We start from the raw sequence: 25,847 nt of genomic DNA, 5'->3' as shown, positions 1-25,847 counted from the left end.
ATGGTGCCAGAACCATAATTTCCAATTCAGCAATAATCTAAGCAAGCAGTAGTCTGTTACAAAAACTTAACCCTTGATGCTACCGCTCCAGCAGTACCAACACAGAAGTACTCTTCCACATGCCAAACATGGTTTTGAAGTCTGGTCTGACTTACTGTTCTTTAGCTCTAGGAAGAGGATGGAAGTATTCTTAGGGTTTACTGTACATAATCGCCTGATGGATGAGCAGAGGTGAACAACAGGCAGCTCAAAGCAGCCAATAACAGGGCTCTGTATTTTGATGATTCAGTTGCTTATAGTCAATGAAGAAAACTGGGCACTACTATGGGAAGCTACACACTATGGTATTGCTCCTGCCCCTGGCTGTGAGAAGGCTTAGGGTGCTGCTAAAAGCACCAACTAGAAGAAAAATGCTTGCCATGAGTAGGATTGGTTGGCCTTAGAAAGCACCAGTCCTCTCACCTGTACTCCCTCTTCAGTACCTCCAGTGAGACTAATTTATCTTTTCTCTATTTGGTTTTGTTGTTGCAGACAAGATACTGCTGGAGCCACACTAGTTCTTAAAAAAAAAAAAAACACCACCCCAAAAAAACAAAACCAAAAAAACACACCACACCAAAAAAACCCACAAAACCCTTTGCACTTAGTGACACTGATCTTCCAGCACCTAGTGTCACATGCTTATACATGAGGTCTGTGCTCCACTGCATCAGTAGAGATAACATCCTTTGGAATAGGTTTCCAAGAAAAATCCTTCCCTCAGTACTTCAGGTGCCAGATTCCCTAGTTTAATTGATGACTAAAGCATAGGATAGAATCTCTTTCAGCATCCTCCTCTGCTCCAAGCACCTTAAAAAAAGTAAAGCTACTACAGTGATTTACTTAAGAAGGAATTCTTAACTTTTAAAGCCTTTACCAAGGTCTAACCAGAGCCACTTGCTCAGCAGAACATGCTGAAATCTCATTTTATTATTCAGTTTAGTCTGTAACAAAAGGCAGCAGAACCTGGCCTAAGTATTCAATCAAGTTTTAACGTCTTACTCTGAGCTGCAGACTATTGTCCCTAAGCTACAGGGTTTTGTGTGTTACTAATTTCGTCCTATGCTTTAACACCTGTGAAGTTTCCAGGTTCTTTCAGAATGTGTACAACCCTTGGGGCAAAGAAGAGAAAGAGCCATAACTCATTAAGCAGCTGAGTTACTTTCAACTGACTGCACAACTGTCCCGTGCTAAGTGTGAGAGTTTTAAGCCTTTTTGACTCTTGTGCACAAGAACGCAAAGCAATGGCCTGTCACAAACCGTGAAAAGGGCTCTTACACCCAAAGTACCAAAAACAGCTAAACTCAACAAGTCAGGACATACCAGTAAAATGAACTTTATTTTAAAGCTCATTAAAAAGCTTCACAATAACACTAACAGAATTAGCATTTCCTTCATTTTATGTACCCCACATGAAAAATGTATTGTTTAGCAAGGGATGAAACGTAAGCGTTTCTGCATGCTACTAACACATTTCACCATCTTATTACCTGGTAAGTGCTTTGGACTGCAATAATCAAAAACCTCAGAACGGAAGGATTTCTTCTGGAAAGCCCTTACGAATGGGACAGACACTGGCTTTTTATTGACATACCCAATTAGATGTCCAAATGAAAGAAAACTACCTTGGCATCTACAAATGCCTACGAAGGTTTCGATTACAATCTTTTGAAGGAGCAGTATATTTCAGAACAAGGTCTTATATTCATCTTTAGTGATGCAAATGGTTAAATACTGCACAGAAGCTTAGTATGAACTCACAATTCCACAGGAATCTGAAAGTTACCAAGGCAATTTTCCTTTTAGGATAGTCATGACCAACACAATTACTATTCTTCCTCCCATAACACAACATATCCCAGACAAGTCTTAAGAAAAAAATATAAATAGTTCCCAAAACAATGCATTCCCACCCCCCATCACATACAACAGCAAAAATATCTTCTGTCATGGGATGAAATAACTTGCTGCAAGTGCAGTGGTTTAGTCCAAGTCCATGCTAACGGTGTTTTGATCACTTGGATGACACTCGCCGTTCTGTTGAGGCATTTCAGAATTCTTGTCATCTTCTCCCATGTCTTCAGTTTTATAATCACTCCGTTCATTTAATGGGTTTTCTTCCTTAGGAGAGTCAACTTTTGGTTTCGGTTGTGTCACAACAGGCTCACAGACATTGTTTAACTCCTAAAAGAATGGGAAAAGCACGTAGTCAGAATTTGCATTAAGGACGCACCAGCTTCACTAGTGTTAAGAGTCCTGTGCCCAAGAGACTGATTGAAACTTAGTTCTGTATTTGTTTCCCAAGTTCAAACTGACAAGCACTTACTGTACCCCGAAATAAATGAACTAGTCTACTTTCTGACGTTCTGTGGGCAAAGTTCTTCACATTAATATTTTGGATTTTGCATGGATTTTTTCAAGGCTATTTTGTGCCTACTAGGAACACTGAAAAATAATCGGAGTTTTTAAGGTGACTGAAATACACAAAATGTGAATAAGCTCCACAGAACTGTACACAGTATAGTACTGCTCCTCTGCTTTCTACTGAATGTCTCTCTGTCCTTTCTAAATATCTTTTCACAATGGAGCAGTAAGATGAAACTGGGGGAGGAGGAGGAGGAGGACACATAGCAGTCTAGCTTTAGCATCAGCCTCTAAAATTAGTTTACGGTACTCACCTGTAACTTTGCCTTAATTTCACTCGAACGCACAGCTGGATCCTGATCTAAGCTCTTCTTAGCCTGTGCACTCACAGCATTATTCATCCACTCTACCACTTCACTAACACACTTCTCTACTTTCATCATTTCCATTTCATCGATATGGATGTATTTCTCATCCTGCCCAAATACAAACATTTTGTATTAGTTATTACTGTCGTCAAGTTACACCAACAAGACTATCTCAATTATTCACAATTTATAATCTTTACCAATTTTCAGAATAAATAGAAGCTGGCAACCAGCCAGATCTGTTACAGTAAGAGACAGCAAGGAAGAGAGATGTCAAATAAAGATTCCTTTGCCCAATAATCAAACAAGAAACCTAGTTCACAGAGGGAGTGGAAGCTGCACAAAACAGGACACAATAAAATGTGTTTTTAACAGGGTTGATAAAAAAACATCCCCTCCCTCCTGGAGAGTCTTACATGGTCCCAAGATAGTTTAGAGAGTGGATTTCTGCTGTACACAAAGGGAAAGAAAGGACCAGTTGTTCAACGTTAGGAGCACTCCTTACAAAGCCATAGTTACACAATTAACAGATATCAGGAGAAGGATTTACCCAGCAACACAACCTATGATTTTAGTTACAAATTCTAAATATGGATTCAAGTCTTAAATGTACTTTTTTCAGTGATGCTAGTTATTTCAAGACTGCATCTAGTTTTTTCAAGACTGTGTAATACTACTGAAGGACTTCAATTAATAATAACAATTCTGTAATCTGTAGCTGCGTGGTCATAATTGCTTCTGATGCAAGTCTCAATTTCAAACTGAATTTAGATTAAGTGTTGTGAGAGGCCCTGTTAAAACTCATTAAATTGAAACCCAAGGAGTACATGTTTCAAAAGGCAAGAATGCTTATCAAGAAAGTAATCTTCAAATATCAATGGAAAAAAAAAAACAAACACCATTTATATAATAAAAAAGCAAGATGTTGTAGTTTATCCTGAGTAGCTTTTACCCTAATTCTTCTTACCACGGCACAACTTTTTGTTCCCAGAAGAAATGGATGAACTTCATCAAGAATGGATGAATCTGACACTTCAAAAAATGTCAGATTAGCTTTTAAAAGGCCAAGAATTAGACCACAGTCTAACCCTCACTCTATGTAAGAATGTCCTTTTTGGCCTGAAAACATCCAGAAGTATGAAGTAACTGAAGATATGACGCACTATGCAAGATTTTTTTAAGTACTGGGAAACATTTGCAGTGTTAAATTTGTGACACATATAATAGTAGATTGCAGCTCATCTGAAAGTGAATTTGAAACCTGTGCCAGCTGGTGAGCCTCAGTGAAACACTATGTGGTAAAAGAAAGGTTCTTTGAGGTCACTTACTTTATTCCTGAATTCCCCAGCTATTGTAGCATAATACTGGAGCCTGTGTCCCAGTTCTTCTAACAGCTTTGGTCGTTCTTCAGCTTCTTGATAGCGCATTTCAATTGGCGTACCTAATTTCTAGAAAAAGCAACTCTTGTGTGTTACATGATTCATTAACATTGTGTGTGATATTCTGGAAATTATGCAGTTTGGGTATACCAACAGACCTACCTTTAAATCCTCTAATTTGTCTACATACACCTGCTTAGCTTCATCCTCACCCTCTTCATACAGCCAGCCTTCTGTCTCTGTTAGGAGTGCAGAGAATCCCTGCAGATCCTATATATCAATATAATTCAACATGTCAAACATCAAAATATGCACCAATTGACTGTGTTTGTCTTGCAGTCATGGGACACTGGTAAATATACACATTAATTCTTAGCCTCCTGTATAAAAATTACATTTCTACTGCAGCTTTTGCCTAATCAAGTCAGTTAAACCACACCAGCTTCTGAACTGGGAAACACACAGCTACTCTATTTGGAATCAAAACTTTACTCCATTTGTGACAAAATTTATTTTCAGGGATACGTACTATTTGCTAAGCCTGAACCTAATTCTGGATCAGTCCCAGCCATCATTCAAATGAGCTACAGTTTTCAGCTGTTTCCAGGGTGGCTGAGAAAGCTTGACAAAGGAATACAGAATAGATATTTGGTATCAGTATTTTCAGAGAAGCTCCTGAAACCATAGCCTACCTACCTTTTCACAAACAAACTTTTCATATGGTCCAGACAACTTGTCCCTGAACTCATACACATATTCCTCCACTGCATTCTTCGCATCATTTCTTTCTTTCTCCAGTTTATCTTGCATAATCATCTTTCCCTGTACAACCACAGAAAATATTTTAATTAGAAAATACCTATGTCCAAACAGCATTCTACAAAGCACAACTCCTGTAAAACACAGTGATTTCTCAGAGCCCCTGGCTAACGTTAACTGCTGGAATTCTCATTGCTACGAAGTGAACTCACCTGAAGAAACAGGATGCACTTCTCTAGATTACAACAGCTTGAACCAATCTGTGATGTCATTCCATGGATGAGAGCTCCGATACTATGGCTATAAACAACACTTCACTATTTCTGATTAACATTTGTCAGTTATGTGTTAAAGTTGGACTGTATATTAGCTCAGTGTATATTATCTGAGTCCACACTTCAGACACAGTAAAAGATCAGAGGTTGCCTTAAAAAGCAGATGAATGATGAATAACTGCAATCAAGAAAGCAGTTTAACTTACCTCTGTTTCAATATACATATTGAGGAGATCTTTTCCTAACTGCCAAACCAAGTTAGCTTCAATAGGTAGTTCCACATTCTTCACTTTTATCTTGGCTTTTTTAGCTTCTGGGGGTTGATCACCTTTCTTCTCGTTTGTCTGAGTTGGAGAGAAGAAAAATAAGGTAATTTTCCTGAGTTCCTTCTGATGAAGTAGCACTATGATGAAAGAAACATTCACAGGAAGAACATGCAGAGATTCTCTGTGTTCTTCAGAATCTTCGAAGTATACTTGTGAGGCACTTTCCCCTTCAAGGGCTCCACCTCCTATCCTAGTCTGCTTACAGTCCATTTCATGGACAGTAAGTACTGAGCTACAGGAACAGCGTTTCTCAGATATGTGTATTTGCACGTTTTCCAGAAGTGCCCATCTGCAGCTTAGCATGTCACCAGTGATGCTGACAGTGGCAAGATTTTAACGCAAAACATTTTTCATCTTACACAGATGAAAGAGCAAACCACTAGCAATATCATGCAGGCTTATATTTTTCACATAGATTATTTCCTCTTAGGTTTATGAATTCCTGACCCGAACTTCTCTCAGCAGGCCTAATAAGCTTGGCCTCTAACAGTTGTTAAACAAATTGAAATGTTTGCAACTCAAATAAATCAGCTGTACAATACTGCATAAAGACAGGGAAGTGGTAGAGAGACACTTGCAGAAATTTTTGCGAACTCTTTACAAAAGTCATCATGAGATATATACATTATTTTTCACAATAGAAAAGGTATGAAAATGAAAAAGGTTCCAAGCACCAAGTTCCTTACTTTGTCTCGGAGTATGTTACCATTTTAAATGCCACTATTATAGAGTATAACATTTTCAACAGAGTTAAAGGGTCACTCACTTTCTTGACATCTGGGGTTTTGTTTTCTTCAGAGGGAGGTTCTGATGAAGGGGAAGACTGTGACGTTTGCTGACCATCAGTTTGTACCTGGGACTGTGTTCCAGCCTCACTGTTCTCTTGCTGGATATTTTTCTGCAATGAAAGCCCAGGCACAAAGGATGTAGAGGGCATGTGCACTTGTATTTGATAAAAGTTATAGGGCACTTCGCTTCTGACGCACGTATTGTACCAAGTGCCCTACAAAACATTCTGTGCACATGCAGAACCACACACACTTGAACTGACAGAGATACAGACTAGGTGCAAGTTCAGAAAGACTTGGTGAAGATGCTACTAGTGCCAGGCTTCCAGCATAATGTTTGTGTGTGCGCGCGTGCGTGCTACCACTTTGTCCTACAAGAAGTGGATTTTAATTTGCTGAGTCATAGCTTTGAAGTTGTTGTTTTTCCCCCCCTCAGAAAAGTATTAAAACATCAAGTCCACCATAACAATGTTGCATTACTCCCCAGTGTTCCCCTCCCCTTCAGTGCTGTAGAAAACAACCCAGCTTTCCCTTCCACAAAAAGTTTCAGAACTTCACTAATACAAAGGATTATATACAAACCCTTTTAACACAGAAAGCACAGATGACTAATAATCCAAATCAAGTTTTTCTCTTTGGAACACTGTGATAACAATGGCAGCTGCAAACAACCCCTCCCTCAAGCAACCCACCTGCTGCTACTTGGCATTTTGCCCAATAATTGATTTTGAAGTCCACACACTTTCAAGATGGCACTAATTTTATCCTGCTCTTATAGAGACATTTTATTTCCTGGCAGCTATGCACATCTCAAAATTGACCTCACTTTGCTTCCTTAGAAGAAAGTATTTTTCTTCCAGAGCACGTAACATCAGAACACACTTTCATCAGTAAGGACATTAACACACAGGAAAGGTCAACTTACATCACTTGAGTTTTCAACAGGTCTCTGGTCCTGAGATTCCACTTCAGTCTCAACACCGACATCTTCACTCTCTTCGCTTTTAACTGGTTCTACCATGGATGCAGTGGACACGCTGAAAATGCCATGAGTATTGACACGGACTTTCACTTTGACTTTAGACTTCTCTCCATCTTTCTGGGCTGCCACGTTCTGGATAACATACCTACCTAAAAATGGAAGAATCAATACTCATACAGTGGAATTAAATAGGTAATATTACAGAGCCAGGAAAACACTGCCCTTTTTCATAGAGGACACATTTTCTAAATATTTGATGAAGCTTCTGTGCTAATCTCACAGGCCCTAAAATGAAATATGACAAAATAACCCCCAAAGTATGCTGATTTTAAGCCAACTTCATCTTACAAATCAAAAGGGAGAGCGTTCATTTTCACAATCTAGGATAGGTTCTCCTGCCATTAGTAATACAAAGTAAATAAAAAAAGCAAGGCTCACTCCCCTTTACTTGTGCTATCTGTGATGTTATAGCGGGATGAAAGAAAACTACACAAAGATTTAGTCTACCACCAACGTTAAGTGGTATGTCTTTTTAATACAAGTTACTGCGCAACATAGAAACTGTATTTCTAGAAGTGTTCTTTTCAGCTTCTTTTCCATGTAAGTCTGCCATCACCTGTTACTCTTTTGTAATTCCTGTAAACTTGAAACAAGCATTGTGAAACTAAAATAGACCAAGTAAATGAAGAATCACATCTCCTTGACATGAAGAGCAGACATATTTTTCCTGCCTATTACACAGTTATATGTGCATCCCCAAAACAGTGACCTGGAGATTACAATGCTTGTATAATTGCAAAGTACAAGTTCACTGATCTCATCACAGGTTGGATATATACATGCTCACACATCCACCATTCCTTCATCAATAGATCTAAACCACAAGCATGCAAGCTTTTACCTGCTTACTTTACAGGCTAAAGAATGTAATCGCTTCTCTCTTGTAAATCCAGTAACGCTGGAGTTGTGACCCGTTCCTCCCTTTCAGTAGTCTCATCAGAACTGTTAACTCACCCCTTAGGGCTACTAACAATTCTGTTCTGAGCAAAACGTTAATCAGCGAGTGAGCTGAAACCAGTCTGATTTTCAGTTCTGTTCTTACCAGCTTATGGAGCAGCAGTTAAACATCTCGTTTGTTAAAGTCATAAATTGAACTCTGACAAATCCCACTATCCGTCTTTATGGTTAAGAGTTAACATGAAAGGAAGTCTGCTGTTTCTGTAACTACAAAATATTGTGCTGGTTTCTAAGACAGATGGTATTTGAACTTTGTGACTCTCAGTCAACCAGACACATAATTTACTTTGAAGTAGATAAAATGACTGATGTTTCCTGCTAGGATAATAGTTTTTTGTTAACTTTGTAGTGCATTAGGTATTAGCTGAAATATTAGTAAATCAGATGGAGATGTTTTTACGCTATATCTTCTCCCACTCATTTTAATAATATTTATAAAGCTTATCTTTAACATTACAATTCTGGTGATACTGTATTTTAAGTGCATTATTAACCAACAGGACAGCTGTATTGTCAAATACTTAACCAAGATTTGTCATTTCTTCTACCACTCTGAAAAAAAGAGTTGAGCTTTCTAACCATGTAATTACCTGACAACTAGTAATAGCTTTATCTTACTTCTACATGCAAACATACAACATTTAATTATATGCTTAGAACTCAAGAGCAATTATTTAATTGGCCTGTCTTTACCATCACAATCTTTACAATGTGGTTAGTTAGAAAAAGTGGTTTTAAGTGTCAACACTGTCAATGTTGTAATTTCTCAAAAAGGATGAAAGAGCTGCTTATAAATGTTACCTAGACAATTCAAATCAATACTGTCGTCTTGTACCTGCCACTATTTCAGGCTGCCTTGATTAAAACTTATGCAGCATTATGTCAAGCCCAGAATGTATAGGAAAAAAAACTAGTTACTCAAGACATGTTCAAGTTTTTTATATGCAGGAGATATTTTTCAAATATTCCTAGCTTGCTTTAGTGATAAGCAGAGAAGAAGATTAAAAAAGTTAAAAAGTTATCTTTTGCAGTGATAGCCCCATTCTAGTTCTGGACATTCAGCTATAGTTTCCTCTCATTTCTTCATTGGACTGAAGCAACTTTAGACATTAGAAAAATAAAAATCTAAGTTCAGTTACCTGTGGAACAGGAGAATTGAAAATTGAGTCTTTCAGATCCAAAAACTTAAATATATACATCATATAATCATACTGTAACACAACACAGTTACAGAACTGATTTAAGACCAAACAATGTGAGACAATATCATTTCCAGGACTTACCAATTTTTGACTCGGGATACGGGACTCCATTAGGATCAGAATAAAAAGCTTCTAACTCAAATGGACCTTTCCTATAGAACGTAAGAACCTTGGAGAAAGGTGCTGCGTGATTTCTGCTGAAGACTTCATGAACCCTATAATTAAGAGAAAAATATCACTTTTTTATTTGAGCTGAGTATTTGAGCTGAAAGGCTTTGATCTAGAGTCAGAACTCTTCAGAGAAATATCACCATGTTTTGACACATTTACCCTTTTGAACGATTCCACAAAAGATACTTCACTACTGTCCTGTAAGGGAAAAAAACCTACTGTTGTGTACTGTAATGGGAAATCGTCCTATTCTACTAGTTTTGAGTCTCAGAAGCAAATAAGTTGAGATGTAGGTGGTAATTCAGTGACAGACTATGAGCAGACCTCCAAAATTTGTTTCCTGAAAAGACACTATTCTGAGCTTGGAATAGCATAATTTAAATAATAATTTGCACCCTTTCGCAGTTAGTCTCAAAAGGCTAATTACAGTCCTGTTAATCCTTACTCATTTACTTTCTGTGGCTCAGCGAGAACCCTGACACCAGATTATTATTATTCATTCCTTCGTATGACAGAAAGACAACCAGCTTTATTTTATGTTCTTCCTCTAGAGTCTGTCTGATATTATGCCAGTCTGATTTTAATTTCCAACTAAGTTTTGTCTCCTAATTATGGAAAGACCTCATCTAATAACCTAAATGTGAGAAAATAAGAGCTTCACCTAGAATGTGAACCCACAGGTTGCTCTCAGAAGCATATGACAGAACAATTAGGTTCTGCAGCTCTACAGAAGACAGACCAAAAAAGAAAAGGTTGAAGTACACAGAATATGAGAAAGGTATGAACAGGTCCCTCTACAACTCTGAATGTCCCCGAAGTTAAACTCAGACCTCTTTACATTCTAGACAGCCACTGCATTTCCCACGAGCATAGCATAGTTAGTAGCAGAGAAGTTAGAGTCTTAAGACGCTGCAATTGCAAGAAATTTCTCTTATGAAACCTTAAGAGTTAAATCCTTGCTTCTTTTTTCAGCCAGACAAATAGCTGACAACATGTAAGCTCACCATGTTTACACAGTGCATAATGTTCCTACTAAAACAAGAATCCAGACAGGTGTTAGGAACACCTTGAATGAAAAAAGCCAGAAAGGAAAGTGGGATCAGGATCCAGTGCTTGTTCTAGTTCATTTTGTACTCCACAACCTGACAATCGGATAAGACAAGATAAGATACTAGTTGGTAGCTCATTCAATCACAACTTCTTTTTTTAATCTTTATTTTTTTAACAAATGAGTTCTGGTTAAATTTCAATGCATACCTTTACACAATCTCCACTGTCAACCAACTCTGGTACATGGTCTATATTGTTTTCTGCATCAGAATGCCAAGATCTTAATTTAAATGCAAAGAAGATTATCCTTGAATTACGAAGGCCAAAAGCTTTGCAGAATTGTAGTTTGAGCTACTTACCCTTCAGTGTCCTCTGCTTCCGTGTTCCACAACAGAGATATTGGGAATGGTGTAGCATCTGTCACAGAGAATTCTCTCACTTTAAAAGCTGGAGAAAGAATTGCACACTAAACAAAAAACAGACATGCATTAAAGTCGGTTAACTCCTCTACTCCACCCATCCCCAAGACAGCTAAACATCTTTAAACAAGAAAAAGAGAACTGTGTTGACTTTACTAAAACGGAGCTCAGCAAACTGCTTGATTTCCACAGAATATGATAAGAAAAGAGAAACCTCCTACAGAAGCGTTTATACCCTTTGGGTTAGCGGGACTTTTGGCCTTATTCTTGACGCAGCTTGTGAATAAAGATAACAGTCTAAATGAATACCAGGACTGTAAAGAATGGAAGTGCTGCATTACTTAGTCCTAAAAGAAGTGGTGTTTATCTTACAGGTCCTGCTTCCTTCCCTGGAGACAAATGATTGCTAGTGGTGGAAAGCAATTAGTGAGATGAAGTAAAGAAACAAGTCAAAGAAGAGAGGGTGAAATAAGAGAATAAGGAGAAAAGGAAGAAGACAGAATGAATGGTTTGCTTGTAAAATATAGTTCACTAGTTGGAAACTCTAAAAGCCTGTTTCACATTGATGGAAAATTGGATACCAAAAAATGCAAGCTTGCAGTGTTTAGGGCTCTCCATAGATACTTCTCTCACACTTTGCTGATTAGAAATATCTCTCCCCTCAGCTTGACAGTGACTAAAATTTTTTTCATTAAAGATACCTAGATCTTGTTCTTTTGAAGAGTGGACTGCTTACAGAATACACTCAGCATCAGCACTTTCAGTAAAGTACTGCACCACAGAGAAGTACTCAGGGCTTTTTAAGCAGCATAGTCCCATAAAAAGACCCAGTGAACACGTATCTTCCCTTGCATACTTTAAAATCTACCACTTCTGCCATTTCTCATAGCTGCTTGGCTAATTCTTCACAGAAGTGCTGTCAGGTGTTTTAAATTTACCAAGTGTTGCCAGTAGTATACCTGCAGAGCACAGCCCCTAGCTATGGCTTCATCTGCATTCAGTGTTGTACTGACATCCTTGCCAAAGAATTTAGCAATCCTCTCTTTGACAGCAGGAATGCGGGTTGCTCCTCCCACAATCTCTACAGCAGTTACATCTTCCACTTTCAGTTGTGTTTGTTCCATTAATGAAAGCAGAGGCATCTCTATCCTTTGCAGCAGGTCAGCACACAACTCTTCAAACTGTGACCTAAGAAAAGAAATGGAATTAACCAAAGAATCCCTGTCCCATTTCTAAGATTTCCTGGTATTCTTGTTTCCAAAGTGATGCTGACCAGGTTTTGTTAACTACACTGCAAAGAAACTTAAAGCTAAACCCCTCTAAGTAGGCTGAAGTGACAACCATACACAAGGTAGTATGTGAACAGCTGCTTACAGATTTCTCTATGCTGCTATCAATGGAGTTAAATAAGATGAAGGCCTTGTTTGGGCAGACACTTACCTGTAACCTCTGCTGAGAGGCAAATATAAGAACACCGAAAACACTGATGCTTTCTTTACAATGAAAAACTGGTGTCTAAATACTGGAGGGAACTAAAAAAATCCTCACCACTCTCTTGGCAGCAGTTATAGGACTAACACTGACTACAAATTAAGTTATGCCTGTGAGTGTGTGCAAGAAACAGAGGGAGACAGACACACAGACTTCATTTACACTCAGGCCATAATCAAGTCATCCCCCATAAGCACCGTTTTTGTCCTCCATTTCTCTGCCAATATTCACAGTACAGTAAGAACAGAAAAAAGGGACAAAGCTTCAATTGTAGCTATCTTAAGAGCACAGGATTTAGGTTACCTAAAGCACTCAGGAGACCTAAATATGCAGCCAACCCCCCTGGGTCTGGTTTGCATGCATCAATCCATGGTTTTAACAATGTGCCATTCTAGAAAAAGAATCCAACCTTATTATGCATGCATTATTACAGTGAAACATTGCTCAGGTAGCTGAACATTGCATTTCAAAGCACCTAGTTATTCTAGCATTACAAAAACGACACAGCTATTCAGCACTTGTGCTTAATTTTAGCTCAGTAAGTTTCTTTCAAACACGGAAAGAAATAATTAAGAAATACAGCCACCAAAGCAACCGCCTGTCTTGTACACAACTCACCGGTTCATTTTTCCAGATACATCAGCATCATTCATGAAACACTCAATATTTAGGGGAATGTCTGTGCTATTTGAACTCATTAGTTTCTTCAGCTTCTCACATTCCTGATACAGACGAAGAAGAGCTCGAACTTTTGCTTTTGGATCCAGTTTATACTTTGATTTTATTTCTGCACAAAAGTAATCTACTAGCTTTCCATCAAAGTTTCTTCCACCTAGGAAAGGGTCAAATGCTGTGCCAAGTACCTGGTTTGAAAGAACACAATTATTTATTCTTTGACCCAGTAAAATCAAATGAAATAGCAGTCTTGCAATATCAGCAAGCCTTTGCTTCAAAAAAGGTTGGGGACACATCAGCCTGTCTTCCAATGCACAGGCTTAAGTACTTCAGTCAACCATATCAGCCAAAAATTGCTCTTCACTTTTACAGTGGAAGTAAGACTAAATAACTAGGTGACAATCCTAAGCATTCATAATTTTAATCGATACATACATTCATTTAGATAAAACAAACTAAATTATAGCAGTTGTATATTTTACATTGGTGTACTGAAAGGAATTTACAGCCTCTATTTGAAACCATCCTAACTAAATGAAGGACACTGATAAAAATCTTCACCTTTTGATGCGTTGCCACTTCCCTCTCATGCATTAAATTATTTCAGAATTTTAAAGACAAGGCAGGTTTACAGGCTACTTGATTCTAATGTCTCACAAACCCTTCTATTTCCATTTAATCTTACTACCTTTAGTTTACTCTTGTTGAATGCACAGGCTGATACTTGAAATGCAGAATGTCCCATATCAACAAACACAACTATCCGTGGCTTCTCCTCAGGAGCTGGAAGGTCTTGCTTATAAATTCCATAATTCAGAGCCACTGCAAAACAAGTGTCAGATATTGTCAATGCAATCTCTAGTGAGTCTCCAATTGCATGCCATGACATCCTATGAATATTAAGCTATAGGATCAAGAGCAGTAAGAAAAATCCAGACATACACCTATGCAAGGGCTTACCTACATGTAAGCTTTATTCCATCAATATATGTTTGCAGGATCCGAGAAGCAAAACACCCTTCCTCAGTCATGTATATGTTCTTTTAAGTCTTTAAGCACGCAAAACTAAGAAAACCCCTGAACAGGGTTGTTGCTATTTATTAACAATTTTTTTTTTCTTTGCATAGCAATCAAAATCACAGAGTACTTTTAAAACAAAACCCAAATCCCATTTCATATTTACAAGGAGTAGCTCCCAGGCATGAAAGTTTTGTCTGAGAATGGTTTAAATGGTCAGCAGAGGCTGCAAAAGGTAAGAATCTATCTATACAGAATATCAGACAGGGACAGCTTGTGAAGTGCACCAAAAGTGTAAAACCAAAGCCAGCAAGGCATGTGAACACTGAGTAATTAATACAAAGCATAGAACACAGTTTTGCAGCAGCATTCATTCTGGACACACATGTCAAAGCTAGGCAGGAGGCTGATGCAGTAATCGAAGACAAATAAAACCCTAGAGAGTCTTGGCTACATGGTTAACATAGGAAAGGCCAAGGTTTTGGCATGAGACAGAAGGTGCAAGAATACAACATTTGTGTATAACGAAAAGATCCCAAGATGAAGATAACAGCCAGGATACTACACACATTATCCAAAAATAATTAGAGCATTAGAGAAGGTGATAAAAAAGGCCAGGAACATGTGCTCTGAAGACCAATGTTTTATATTCACACTGACTCACTTCAGGCAAAAGAGACACTGACTTCCTCTCCCATCAAAAACAGTAGTTCCAGAGCATCTGGAACAAAGACAGCCAAGTTTCCCACTGATCAGAGACTTGAGACTTATGGATTCTGGTGTCTAATATAAAGTCCCTCTGCTGCTGGTGTACTCATTCTCATCTGTGTGGATTCTTTGGGGTCTATGAAAACCCAATACCAGCACTCATTAATCCCTCCCACAAGCAGTCATTAAGAGGTGGTTAATTAAAAACAAAAACTCTATTTCACGAAATGTATCTACTATATCCTTGAGATCTAGATTTGACTGAAATTGTGCACTGGTCTGTTCAGTCACATAACTTCTGTATTTGAGCAGACTGAGCACACTGCCCTTTTTTCCAAGCTAAAAATAAATTTATGAACAAAACTTGACAAATCACAGCAGAATTTGCCTTTCATTAAAAAAACTATTTTTCTTTTCTGTCCTACTATACCTCGGGACTCCTTCTCCAACAAAATAATCAAAGATTCTTACATTTAAAATATTAGAAAAACTCAGATAGCACTCATTAGCCTTGCAAGGTAAAGAAAAGACAATTAGAAATGCTATGTGCTACACAGTAAAGAAAGGCTGCTGGTGCTGCTACGGGGATGGAAGAGTTATCTGCTTCTCTGAGGACTGTTCATCCCAATAGTGAAGCTTCTAAAGATCTTTTCTAAAGAGTCATGAAAAGTTCTCAAGGTTCTTGCATGGCCAAAGACTTCGCTGATGTGTTCTTCCAAACAAACAAAACGGAAGTAACAATGCTTTTTTTGGCAAAGCCTTTAGTTGGCTTGTCTCGCCCCATCATAAGAGGTCATCTCTGAATCCAGCGTGAAAAATTCCTTCTGCTTCAATACAGAAAGGAGTTGGAAAGGTACTCTTTTGACTGCTAAGGTTGGAAAAACACTTTTTTTTTTTTTGAGTGCTAAAGTAACTTTTTTTTCTTTGTGAATACAAAGTTTCTTCATAAACATTTTTAAAATGGAATTTGAAGGTTAAAAATAGAGCACTGGATATTCATCTTTCCTCTTCCTCCTCTCTCCACAGTCACCCTACAGATGTACATGAGACAAAGTGTATGTACTGCGGGGTCCATGCTTACCCAGCTCAAGAATTCACACTACCACACATTCTCTGTAGCACTCTTTGCTACGTAAACAACGAATTAACCTAAAGCTAGAAGACAAACATGCACCTATGGCTTTTGCATCGATATGGTCAAATTTGCTCTTCATTAGGTGCAAATACATAGTGTTTAATGTAAAGAACATAATACAAAGCAACTGCATTTACCAGAAATCCTAAACATTACCATGTAGACACTCATCTGAAACTGATTCTGGAAAATTTAAGATACTACTCCATCAACGCATAGTTATGATTGCTTTACTCCTTAAAAAAAGAAAATAAAATATAAAATTCAAAAGCATAAATCCAGCTGGTTGCACCAAAGATGTTCGCATGGGACGTCCCCTTTAAGCAAACTCTTCCCTGCTTTTCTGCTCTCACTGCCCACATTAGATAAGTAATTGTCTTCTGGTACAGATCTCTACTTCCTCCAACCTTCCACACAGGAAACAAGTGCTCATTATTATACCATTTAAAAACATCGAAAAAATGTTCTCTCAAACACAAACAAACAAAAAAATGCAGAAAGACAGGGTAAGAATGCTTGTTTTATGAAAGACCAAACAGACTCTTGGTTCTGCCAATGTGTCTATTTTATAGAGTTCCAAACAGATTAGCAATGGAGAGTAATTGCACACATGCTTGTGTGTGTTTTAAAGCCACAATTATACTGACAAAAGCCTTGGAAGTTACTGAGCAATGACACTTAATCAAGGAAATTCCCTTAAGAGTGCCTAAATCCCACAACTGTGCATCCTAAAATCTCCTCCATGAAATCTGAACAGTAAATTAAGTGGACAAGTAATCCAGGCACGTGCGGTGACTCCTAAATAAGTACTCAGGGAGAAAACCATCACTGAAGCTTCACCTCTTCTACCCGTTCACACACAAAACATTAAAATGAAAGACTGTAAATCAAGAGGAGAGCAATAAGTTTTTAGAACGTTTATATCTCATCTGATTTTTCAAGTCAGCCTTGTCTCTTACAGTAACTAAATGCACCCTCTATCACATTTTTCATTTGCAGAAACTGCTATTTTGCCCTACTTACCTGCTGTCATGTCATTCATTAATCTAAGACAATTTAATCCAACAATCTGAGCTGCATCCAGAAGGGATCTCCTTTCAGCATCTGTGAAAAATGATGGAACCTGAAGAAAGGAGGAGAGAATGGGAAGTTATTTCCAGAAAATGAGATATCCCACTGTTTTATTTGAAAGTATTAATTTAAAAATTGTTATCTATTCCTCCTCTTCAAGTAATACACTTGCTCACTGCAAGCCTTTTAACATGCACTGTACTGAATATGGACTTCAAATATTCTATTCAATCAAGCCAAGATGGAAATAAATGAGCATCAGCTAGTTTACACAAGCACACACTACCAAGAAACAAATAAGCTACTTGTATACAAATGCTATGAACCTTAATTACTGGTGCAAAATATGAAACTGGGTATTATGGAGACAGAGACATGGAATAACCTTTATCAGATCAGAAAAAAAAAAATCAACTTGCTGAGAGGATGAACATAAACAGGACAGAAACTAAGGTTTTCTTTCCGCTGCCGGAGGACAAACTTCAATAAACAAAAGTATCTTTAATGAGTAATTAGTGTGCTTAGTTGGAAACAAGCTGAAACAGAAGCGTATATACCCGGATCCCAGAAACATTCTGGGTCCGAAAGTTCAGACATCTCCAAGAGAATGAGTTCATGAAGTGGGGTGGGGTCTGGAACATTGAAGTGGCCCTGGGATTTGTTTAAGTCAAAAGCTCTAAAGCTAGTTAGGATTAATCCCTCTGTAAGTGCTTATGCAGTGTTCTTTTTCACTCTACACGAATAGAAACAAAATGTCCTCAATAGCTGAAGTTAAGACATAACGTTCCTGTGCGCTACAATTACTTACAGAAATAACACAGTCTGTTACTGGCTTTTTCAGGTTACTCTCTGCAGTCTCCTTTAATTTAGTCAATAACATAGCTGAAATCTGTTCCACACTGAAGATATGCTCCTCATCCATGTACATGACCTGCATAGAAGAAATAGGTAAAATAGTTCCGTTATTTCAACTGGAGGAAAAATTACTTACATTTAATGTTTTTGATACACTGTTAACTAATACTCTATCAATCATGACATGCTTAATTATTTCCTTATAGAACTTCACTTTACAACTTAATTTCCCAGTTGAGTGTCTACAGAAGCAATAATTCCATTTTCACAGACTTAAATCATCAAGAACCATATCAACTCCACACACGAAGGAAATGGCTAGGAAGTGATTTAAGAAGTGACACAAGTCTAAAACATGACTAAAGCTAGACATGGTCACACAGCATTTTGCCAAAAATGTAAAAACAGCCATCAAATTTCACATTGCTGCCAACAGGAAAAAAAAGTCCAGAATTACTTGCTGACTATTTTCCCAACATGTTTATGCTTCTGATCAAATATGTGAAAAGTCTCTGAAAGAAAAAGCTGTGCAATAACAGTTCACCTATGCACATAAAACAAATAAAAGCTTAAGACGAAGCTCAGTTAAAAGTTTACTCGTTGCTTCCGTACCAGAAAATCATTCTTGAATTATCGTTTTTCTGTGTAATATAATAAATGGCAATGATGAAGTGAAAGAATGTGTTTCAATTGATTCTTGAAAACAGTGCTAGCCTTTTCCTCGCATCAGTCCAATTTGGGGAAAAATTCAGCATACCAGTTTTAACAGAAAAATCATTCTCTAAACATCCAGTCTTAAATGCACAGCCCTAAGATAGGGCCTTCTTTAGTGAAGCAGCACCATCTGTTAGCCAGCAAGGCTTCACCATCAATATTTTATACACTTCTGTAAACGAATACACTGTTATTAACTGCACTTATTCTAGGAAAAGCTGACATTATATCAGCAAACTCCTTGAAATTTAAGCAAGAATCAAACCTGCAGTGTGGTACAAACTGGTTTCGAACATTTGTTGCAAGCAACTTATACCAGGCGGTCCACTAAAGACAAACATGTCACTCATTTACAGCAATTGTTCTAAAGAAGAGCTCTTACTACTTTATAAGGAACTTGTAACCACATAATCAGACTGTTGCAATGCATTCCACACAAGAGTGACAGAAAGGTTAATACTTCAAAGTAAAACCACACGACCTCGTAATTGTCTCAGCAGTTTTCCTGACTGGATGTTTGAGCTGGATGTGCCATTTGCCAACAGGGAAGCCTGCATTTCAGCAATTACTCGCAGATCAACCTTAATTTGATAGTTAACATCCACTACTTAAAGATGAAGCTGTCTACTCAAACAAGAGCTCTTCTTTAAGAGAAAGGTTAATGAAACCTTTAAGGTAATTAAATAAAACCCATATTATCATGACTAGGTGCTGAAACAGAAGCTTTTAAATTTAGCTATAAACCCCAGAAAGATACACGGCAAATTTACCTTTACTCCAACTCCACCGTTCTTCATAGGAACCAAATCATAGCTCAACTTTTCTTTTTCCTTCTGAACAAAAGGATCATTAAATGCACGGCCATGGAATCTCTTGAAGTTAGATACTGTGTTGTGGGCATGAGTGATTTGCTGTAAAGAAATACAGGACATTCAGAAATCCACTCTTAATCAACTTGCAATATTCGGTGCTGCTCTGTATGCCCCCAAGCATCAGTCAAGTTTTAAGATAACTGCTCACTCACTTGTCACATCTGTTTCTATAACACCTGTAATTACTATCTTGTACTTTATATCAGCTCATTAATACAGGGGATTACATGAGTCAGAGACATAGATACGTACAGACCATTATATGTTAAAGTATTATAAGGATTATACAAGTGTCTCTAAAACCTCTAAGCAATCAGGTGAGCAATAACAGAAACTATAGCACCTACTACTTTAGTCACCTAATTTAGACAGAATCCAAACAATTAAAGACAGGAGTCAGCTTCACAAGTACTTGCAATGCCTGTAAACTGGCACTCCAATCCCAGCCACCTCACCTCCAGCTGTTCACTTTAAACTCCAGTACACTAAATGCAAACAATTGTTTTTGTAGTTACTAAGTTTCAAGATGGTAAGTCTCTCAATACATTTCAATGCTTCTTTTTTTCCCCCTGAGCTACTTTTAAACCATGTCTTTTCCCTGTTGATGCTCACCTAGCAGTCACTCAAATTCTTGCACCAGGCCAAAGAAGGACACAATGCATAGGCAACAGCAAGAAACAGGAGACTTTGTTGCTAATAATGCCAGTTTAAAGTATATGCTAAACTACAGCGCAGGCTCCCCACAGAACCAACTGACCTAGAGAAGCATTCTTTATCAGGAATTCAATATACAACAGAAATTAGACTAGACCGGCCTAAAGGAGATACTGCAAGTATCTCAGTAGAATGAATCCTACCCTACTGGAGAGAAACTATAAAAGTCCCTTGTTCTCTCCAGAATAGATTTAGGCAGGCACCAACAGACTGCATGATAATAACGCAAGTGACAAGCACACACCAAGGAAGATTTCTAGCATTCACTACCCTCAAAGGAAAGTATCAGTTTCTTATTGCATGCAAAATTTTCCATCATGGAATTGCAGCATTTGAGCTAGGTTTTATATTAGGAAACTATGCAACTATGACAGTTCTCCAACAGAAAAGCTCCCTGACAAAGCAGCAGGCCATAGCCATACTATTAAACAGTAACTTTCAGAAAGCTGTGTGTGTGGAGAGAAAGATGTCACACCCAAATCCCCTACTGGGAATCATCTCAGGTTTATTCTAATTGCCAAACAATGCTCAACAATTATTAGTAAGAGCACGAGATACAACAGGCCAAAAAACATGCCAGACTATTCCAGTACTTTAATGCAATGGAGTATGTAGGCTCCTGTGTCCAAGATTGTTTCCCAGCATGATTTCATTTATTTATATAGCTATAACTTCAGAGTACTTGAACGCTACGTAATTCACAGCTGTATTGCTGAAGAATGTAGAAGCAAAATTATTACCATGCAGCGGGCAGAGAAGCACAAACACTCTGGTAGCTTTTATAGCCTAATTTAGAATTAACCTCAAAGCCTTTTCTAAGAGAACAATCTTCAGATATTTTTAGCGCAATTGTATGCCATTAGGTCTGTAACATGTTTTAATATCTTCCTGCTTAGTCACAATTAAGCAAGCTGAGAATTATGGTCTGTTAACTAAGATACTGCTCTCATCTCCAATGCTACCAGACTTACCTAAAGGAAACAGAAATTCTCTGTAAATTTGCTCCAACAGCAGCTCCTCCAGTGTTAAATTAAGAGAGCACCTCTGCATATTATGAGCTCTCTCACACATAATCACATTGTTGAAGCCACCAGTCAAAACCTATTTTTTTTTCTTTTGTTTAGTGAGGGGTTTTGTTTGGGTTTTTTAGTGGAGAGTTTGGTTGTTTTTTTTTTAAAAAAAAAAACAAAACTAAAACTCATTCAAATGAAAGGGATAATTTTACTCCTTGACTTCAGTAGCTACTACACCCTAGGACACTGAAAATATAACTCTCGATTGTCCATGTCAAGAAACTTCTACATTTACAAAAGAAACACGATGTACATCTCAGATGGTTAGCCAAACTAGACTGCTTATAGCAAGAGAAATAAAAAGATAAAATACTTCAGAGCATTCAAGTACCCTATTCTTTCTGTCCAGCAAAAATATGTAGTTTCCACTGCCAGGACAACCAAGCATGAAAGACTTAATATAGTAACATCTTATAAAGGTTAGGCTGAAGGCAACTGAAGTCACAAGTGTCCATCATTGCAAATACATGCTTTTAAATGCAATTCAAGAGACATAATGTACTTCACTTTCAGCTTACTTCACATTTTCAATAGCATTTACTGGAATAATCCAACAATACTGAAACACACTCAAAGAGTACCTACGATTCAGATCATTTGCGGTTTTGAGTAACAACTCATTTCTGCACACCGACGAATCACACTAGTTTCTGACTTGAAACAGTGGAAGCAGTCAAATAAACAAAAGCAATGCCAAAATGAAATTTAAGGAAAAAACACAAACATATGTATTTACTTTATTACTCCAAATGTTAGCCTGTAACTGAAAGCGTATGTGTGCTTGTGAATATCACTTATTCGTATTGCCTTGGCTGTTCAAAATTAAGAGGGGAGCTATTATAGTGGGGAAAAAAGGTGTCCTTCAGTGCTCTCTCCATGGAAACCCACTGCAGTCCTTTTACTACAGGAGAGATCCGCACAGGCCAGCGGAGGCTGTACGCTCAGTCTCTGCCAGCAGCAGTTACATAACAACCTACAATACAATACCTGAGGATCTATTCAACCATTACATTTAGTTATTCTAAGATTTCCCAGAATTAAGCTCTCCTTTTAAATTGAAGATATTACTTTAATGAAGAAAACATTCAATCTTTCAGAGTACCTCAAAAAAAACACCCGTAAGGACTTATACCTTCAAAAACACAGGCATTTACCTTTCAGTGAAACCACAGGTAGTAAGGTACCTAAATAGCTTCAAGAATTTGAGCCAAGACTCTCTCTTTGCATCTAATTTTAAGAAACTCTATACAGCATTTACAATCTTTTTCTTTAAGTGCAAAGAAAGTCTTACATATAACCATTGGGAAAAGAAATCCAAGGACCTTAAGTTGTCAGAAAAGGAATGTATTCAACTGGAAAACATCACCATTAATGAAAAAGAGAGCAGAAACGTTCTAGCAAAACCATCCTGCATTTCTCTGAAGGAAGCATGGCAGCTTAGTGCAGCGTTTCTAAACTAGAAGGCTTGACAAGGAAGATGAAGTTGTTTGTTTCTAACCACAGTGAGCCAACTCTCTCTGCATCTCCTAGTACTCGAAGGGTTTGCACTGGCCGATTCACTGTTATGCACAAACACCAGGAAACGACCTACCTGGTTTTTAGCCGAGACGCCAATAGCTCTGTTTTTGGATCCAAACGAAACCACTGATCTGAAAAGAGCAACAACAGGCTAATTAACTCAGTACTGACAGTAAGCACGACTGAGGACTGTCGTGGACACGTTTTCTACCATCACAAACAGAACACAAAAGTCTTTCTGTCAAGGCATCATTCTCATGGCTCGTGGTGAAACACCACAGTAAGACTCTTACCCATCCTAAAGCCTTGGCTCGAATCCAGGGCTTCTCACAACGGTTTATCCAAACACTGTTGCATACGACGATTACAGTTAAGATCCCACATCCAGACTACAGCCCACCCGCCTCTGTTCAGCTGCTCCTAACTTCACAACTAACTCCTGCTTTCAGCCTAAGGCTTTCCATATCTGACCTCGGACTACAGGAGAATTGCTCCGGGGCAGTTTCAAAAGAGTCCATCCGACCCCAGAGAAATTAGGTCGTGTCCCGTCCCCGCCCCCCCTCCCGCTCCCGCCATTTAAACCGTCCCGATGGGGATTCCCCTCGCAACCACCGGCTTTCCCGGCCTGCGGCACAAGGAGCGGAGAAGCCCCCGCACCGCGGGCCTGCCTCCATTCCAAGTCAGTGCCCGCAGGACACACTCCAGCCCCGTCCTGGGGTGTGGGGGACACGCAGCGGAGCACCGCCCGGCCCCGCACCGCGCCGCCGCCGTGCACCTGCCCCCCGTGCCCGCCCCGGGCTCCCCAGCGGCCTCTCGGGGGCCGGCGAAGCGCCGGGGCCCGCGCCGGCCCCGCACAGCGGACACACATCCCCACCGGGAAGCTTCCAGCACCTTCCACCGCGGGCCCCCGGCCGGCCACGGTCCCCCGCCCGTGAGGGAGCCCGCTGCGCCCCCCTCCCCGCCGCACTCCTCACTCACGGCGTGCACCGGTCGCTGAATTCGTTGGCGACGGTCTCGATGCCACCGGCCCGCGCCACGGCGATGTAGCAGCTCTGGAAGCCCAGGTCAAAGCCCACCACGGCCATGGCCCCGCCGCCAGGGGGAGACCCCCGCCCGGCCCCGGCTCGGTTCGCTTCGCTGCCGGCGCTGCGGCCGCCGGCCCCGGTACCGCGCGCGCGGCGGCTCGGTGCGCAGGCGGGCGGGGAGGGAGGGGGAAGCGGCCGGCACCGCCGCTTTAAATATGACAATGAGACGAAGTTTCCAGAAACTGCGGCAGCCACTCACCGGCTCCACGTGCGGCTTCCGCTTCCGCCTTCGGCGGCGTTCTCGAACAATTCCTGCCAATCAGCGGCGCCGGGACTCGGTGACGCGCGCCGTTCTCATGGCGACCGCGGACGCCGCCGACGCCGCGAAAGGAGGAGGCGGGGCGGGGATGTGCCCGGCCGTGTCTGCGCCGGCGGGGCGGGGCGGGGCGGGGCCGGGCCGGGCCGGAAGGAGCGGGGCCGAGCGGAGGAGCCGGGGGAGGGCAGCGCGCGCCGGCAGTGTCTCGGGGCCGCCGGGCGGAGGCGGTTAAACGGTTTCTGCGCGCGCGGTGCGGAGTGCGCCGCGGCGCCTCGGTGTTGCCGCCGCTGCCGCCGCTGCAGCAGCAGCACGTTCCCCCTGTCCCCTCGTCTGCCTTGCCCGGTCCTTTCGCTCGCCGCTCCCGAAGCGGCGGTGGGGTTTTACCCTGGCGCGGGGCCGGCCGGCGCGGGCTGCTTTGCGGGGAGGGACGACTGTGCGGGTGCTGAGGAAGCACTGTAAATGGCCGTACGCGCCGATGGTGTCCGCTCTGCCGGCGGCAGGGCGGAACGAGCCCGAGTGTAGCCGGGGAAGGGCTGCAGCCGCGGCGGCCGGGATGGAGCGGCCCGGAAAGCGCAGGGGCAGGGGCTGCGTGAGGAGCGGTGCTCGGCTGTCCGAGTGTGTTACTCGGGTATGCCGTTCAAGGAATTTGTGCTGTGCTGAGTCTATACGTGTGGGAGAATAGAGGATAAGCAGCTACCTGTGACAGTATCTTGACTCCTCTAATACACTGGGAAACCTCTCTCTGTATTATTATCTGTATATTGTTAACAGGTGTTTCCCCGCTGTGCTGTTGGGATGCTCTTAGGTCTAGCAAAAAGAAACAGAACAGGTTAAATATAGTAATGCTACAGATGACTCGCTCTCCTCTCAGGAGGACTTTAATCTCTGTGTGCAGTGCCACAGTCCATTATAATATAGATGACCTGTTGTCTCCTAGCTGTTGCTCTAGCTGTTTGTTCAGGACCCCATCCCCTGCTACAGGCAGGCCTTAACCTCCTGGATTCCCTATGGAGACATGGCAGGTACGCAGATCTTGATTTTTTGCTCCTCAGTGGTACATCTGCTCCTGGCTGTTAAAAAGGGCAGGGAGAGATGGTTGCATTCAGGGTCCTAAGTGTCCCTGTGTGGAAGAGGCAACATGTCAGTATTCTGCCCCTACTCCCTTTCTAGATATACTGTGCAGTGGCAATTTTATCTCTGCTAAAGCTTCACTTCAGTGTTAACATTTAGCTCTGTTGGATCTTGACCCCTCCTGAGTATATGGGGAGGCATTGTTCCCCTAAAATATTACTTGCCTGTTTCAGGGGAGCCACATAGTTGAAAAATCCATTGAGACCATTGCATGACTGTAGCTGAGGTTGTAACTTTTAACTTCAGAATAGACTGACGAGTTGGCCAAACACTAAGGTGTATGTGTGTGTTGGTGAGGTTTCCTGTCCCTGCTTGGTGTGGTTAATATTCCTGACAATGTACTTCCAATTTTAAATGATAAGGTAGACTTTTTCAAAATATTTAGTTGCTTAA

General features: G+C 40.3%; 1 protein-coding gene across 2 annotated transcripts; it reads right to left on the bottom strand.

The window, feature by feature from the left end:
- Window positions 1-1,359: 1,359 nt before the first annotated feature.
- HSPH1 (heat shock protein family H (Hsp110) member 1) lies at window positions 1,360-24,067 on the bottom strand. 2 transcript variants are annotated; one of them, XM_086621165.1, is made up of 18 exons: window positions 23,961-24,067; window positions 23,056-23,113; window positions 19,576-19,716; window positions 18,045-18,167; window positions 17,189-17,288; window positions 13,994-14,127; window positions 13,249-13,493; window positions 12,099-12,327; window positions 11,080-11,186; window positions 9,581-9,714; window positions 7,224-7,429; window positions 6,277-6,408; window positions 5,391-5,528; window positions 4,847-4,972; window positions 4,313-4,420; window positions 4,100-4,219; window positions 2,718-2,879; window positions 1,360-2,223 (listed from the first exon to the last, which is right to left on the bottom strand). In XM_086621165.1, the coding sequence occupies exons 1-18, from the start codon at window positions 24,065-24,067 to the stop codon at window positions 2,023-2,025; spliced, it is 2,571 nt and encodes an 856-aa protein (XP_086477291.1). In that variant the 3' UTR covers window positions 1,360-2,022. The 2 variants fall into 2 exon arrangements, with proteins under 2 accessions (XP_086477291.1, XP_086477297.1); XM_086621171.1 differs by lacking the exon at window positions 6,277-6,408.
- Between the last annotated feature and the right edge of the window lie 1,780 nt (window positions 24,068-25,847).

The sequence above is a fragment of the Tauraco erythrolophus genome, chromosome 1 (genome assembly GCF_009769465.1).
Source record: "Tauraco erythrolophus isolate bTauEry1 chromosome 1, bTauEry1.pri, whole genome shotgun sequence".
Lineage (NCBI taxonomy): Eukaryota > Metazoa > Chordata > Aves > Musophagiformes > Musophagidae > Tauraco > Tauraco erythrolophus.
This window is presented reverse-complemented; position numbering and strand designations above follow the sequence as displayed.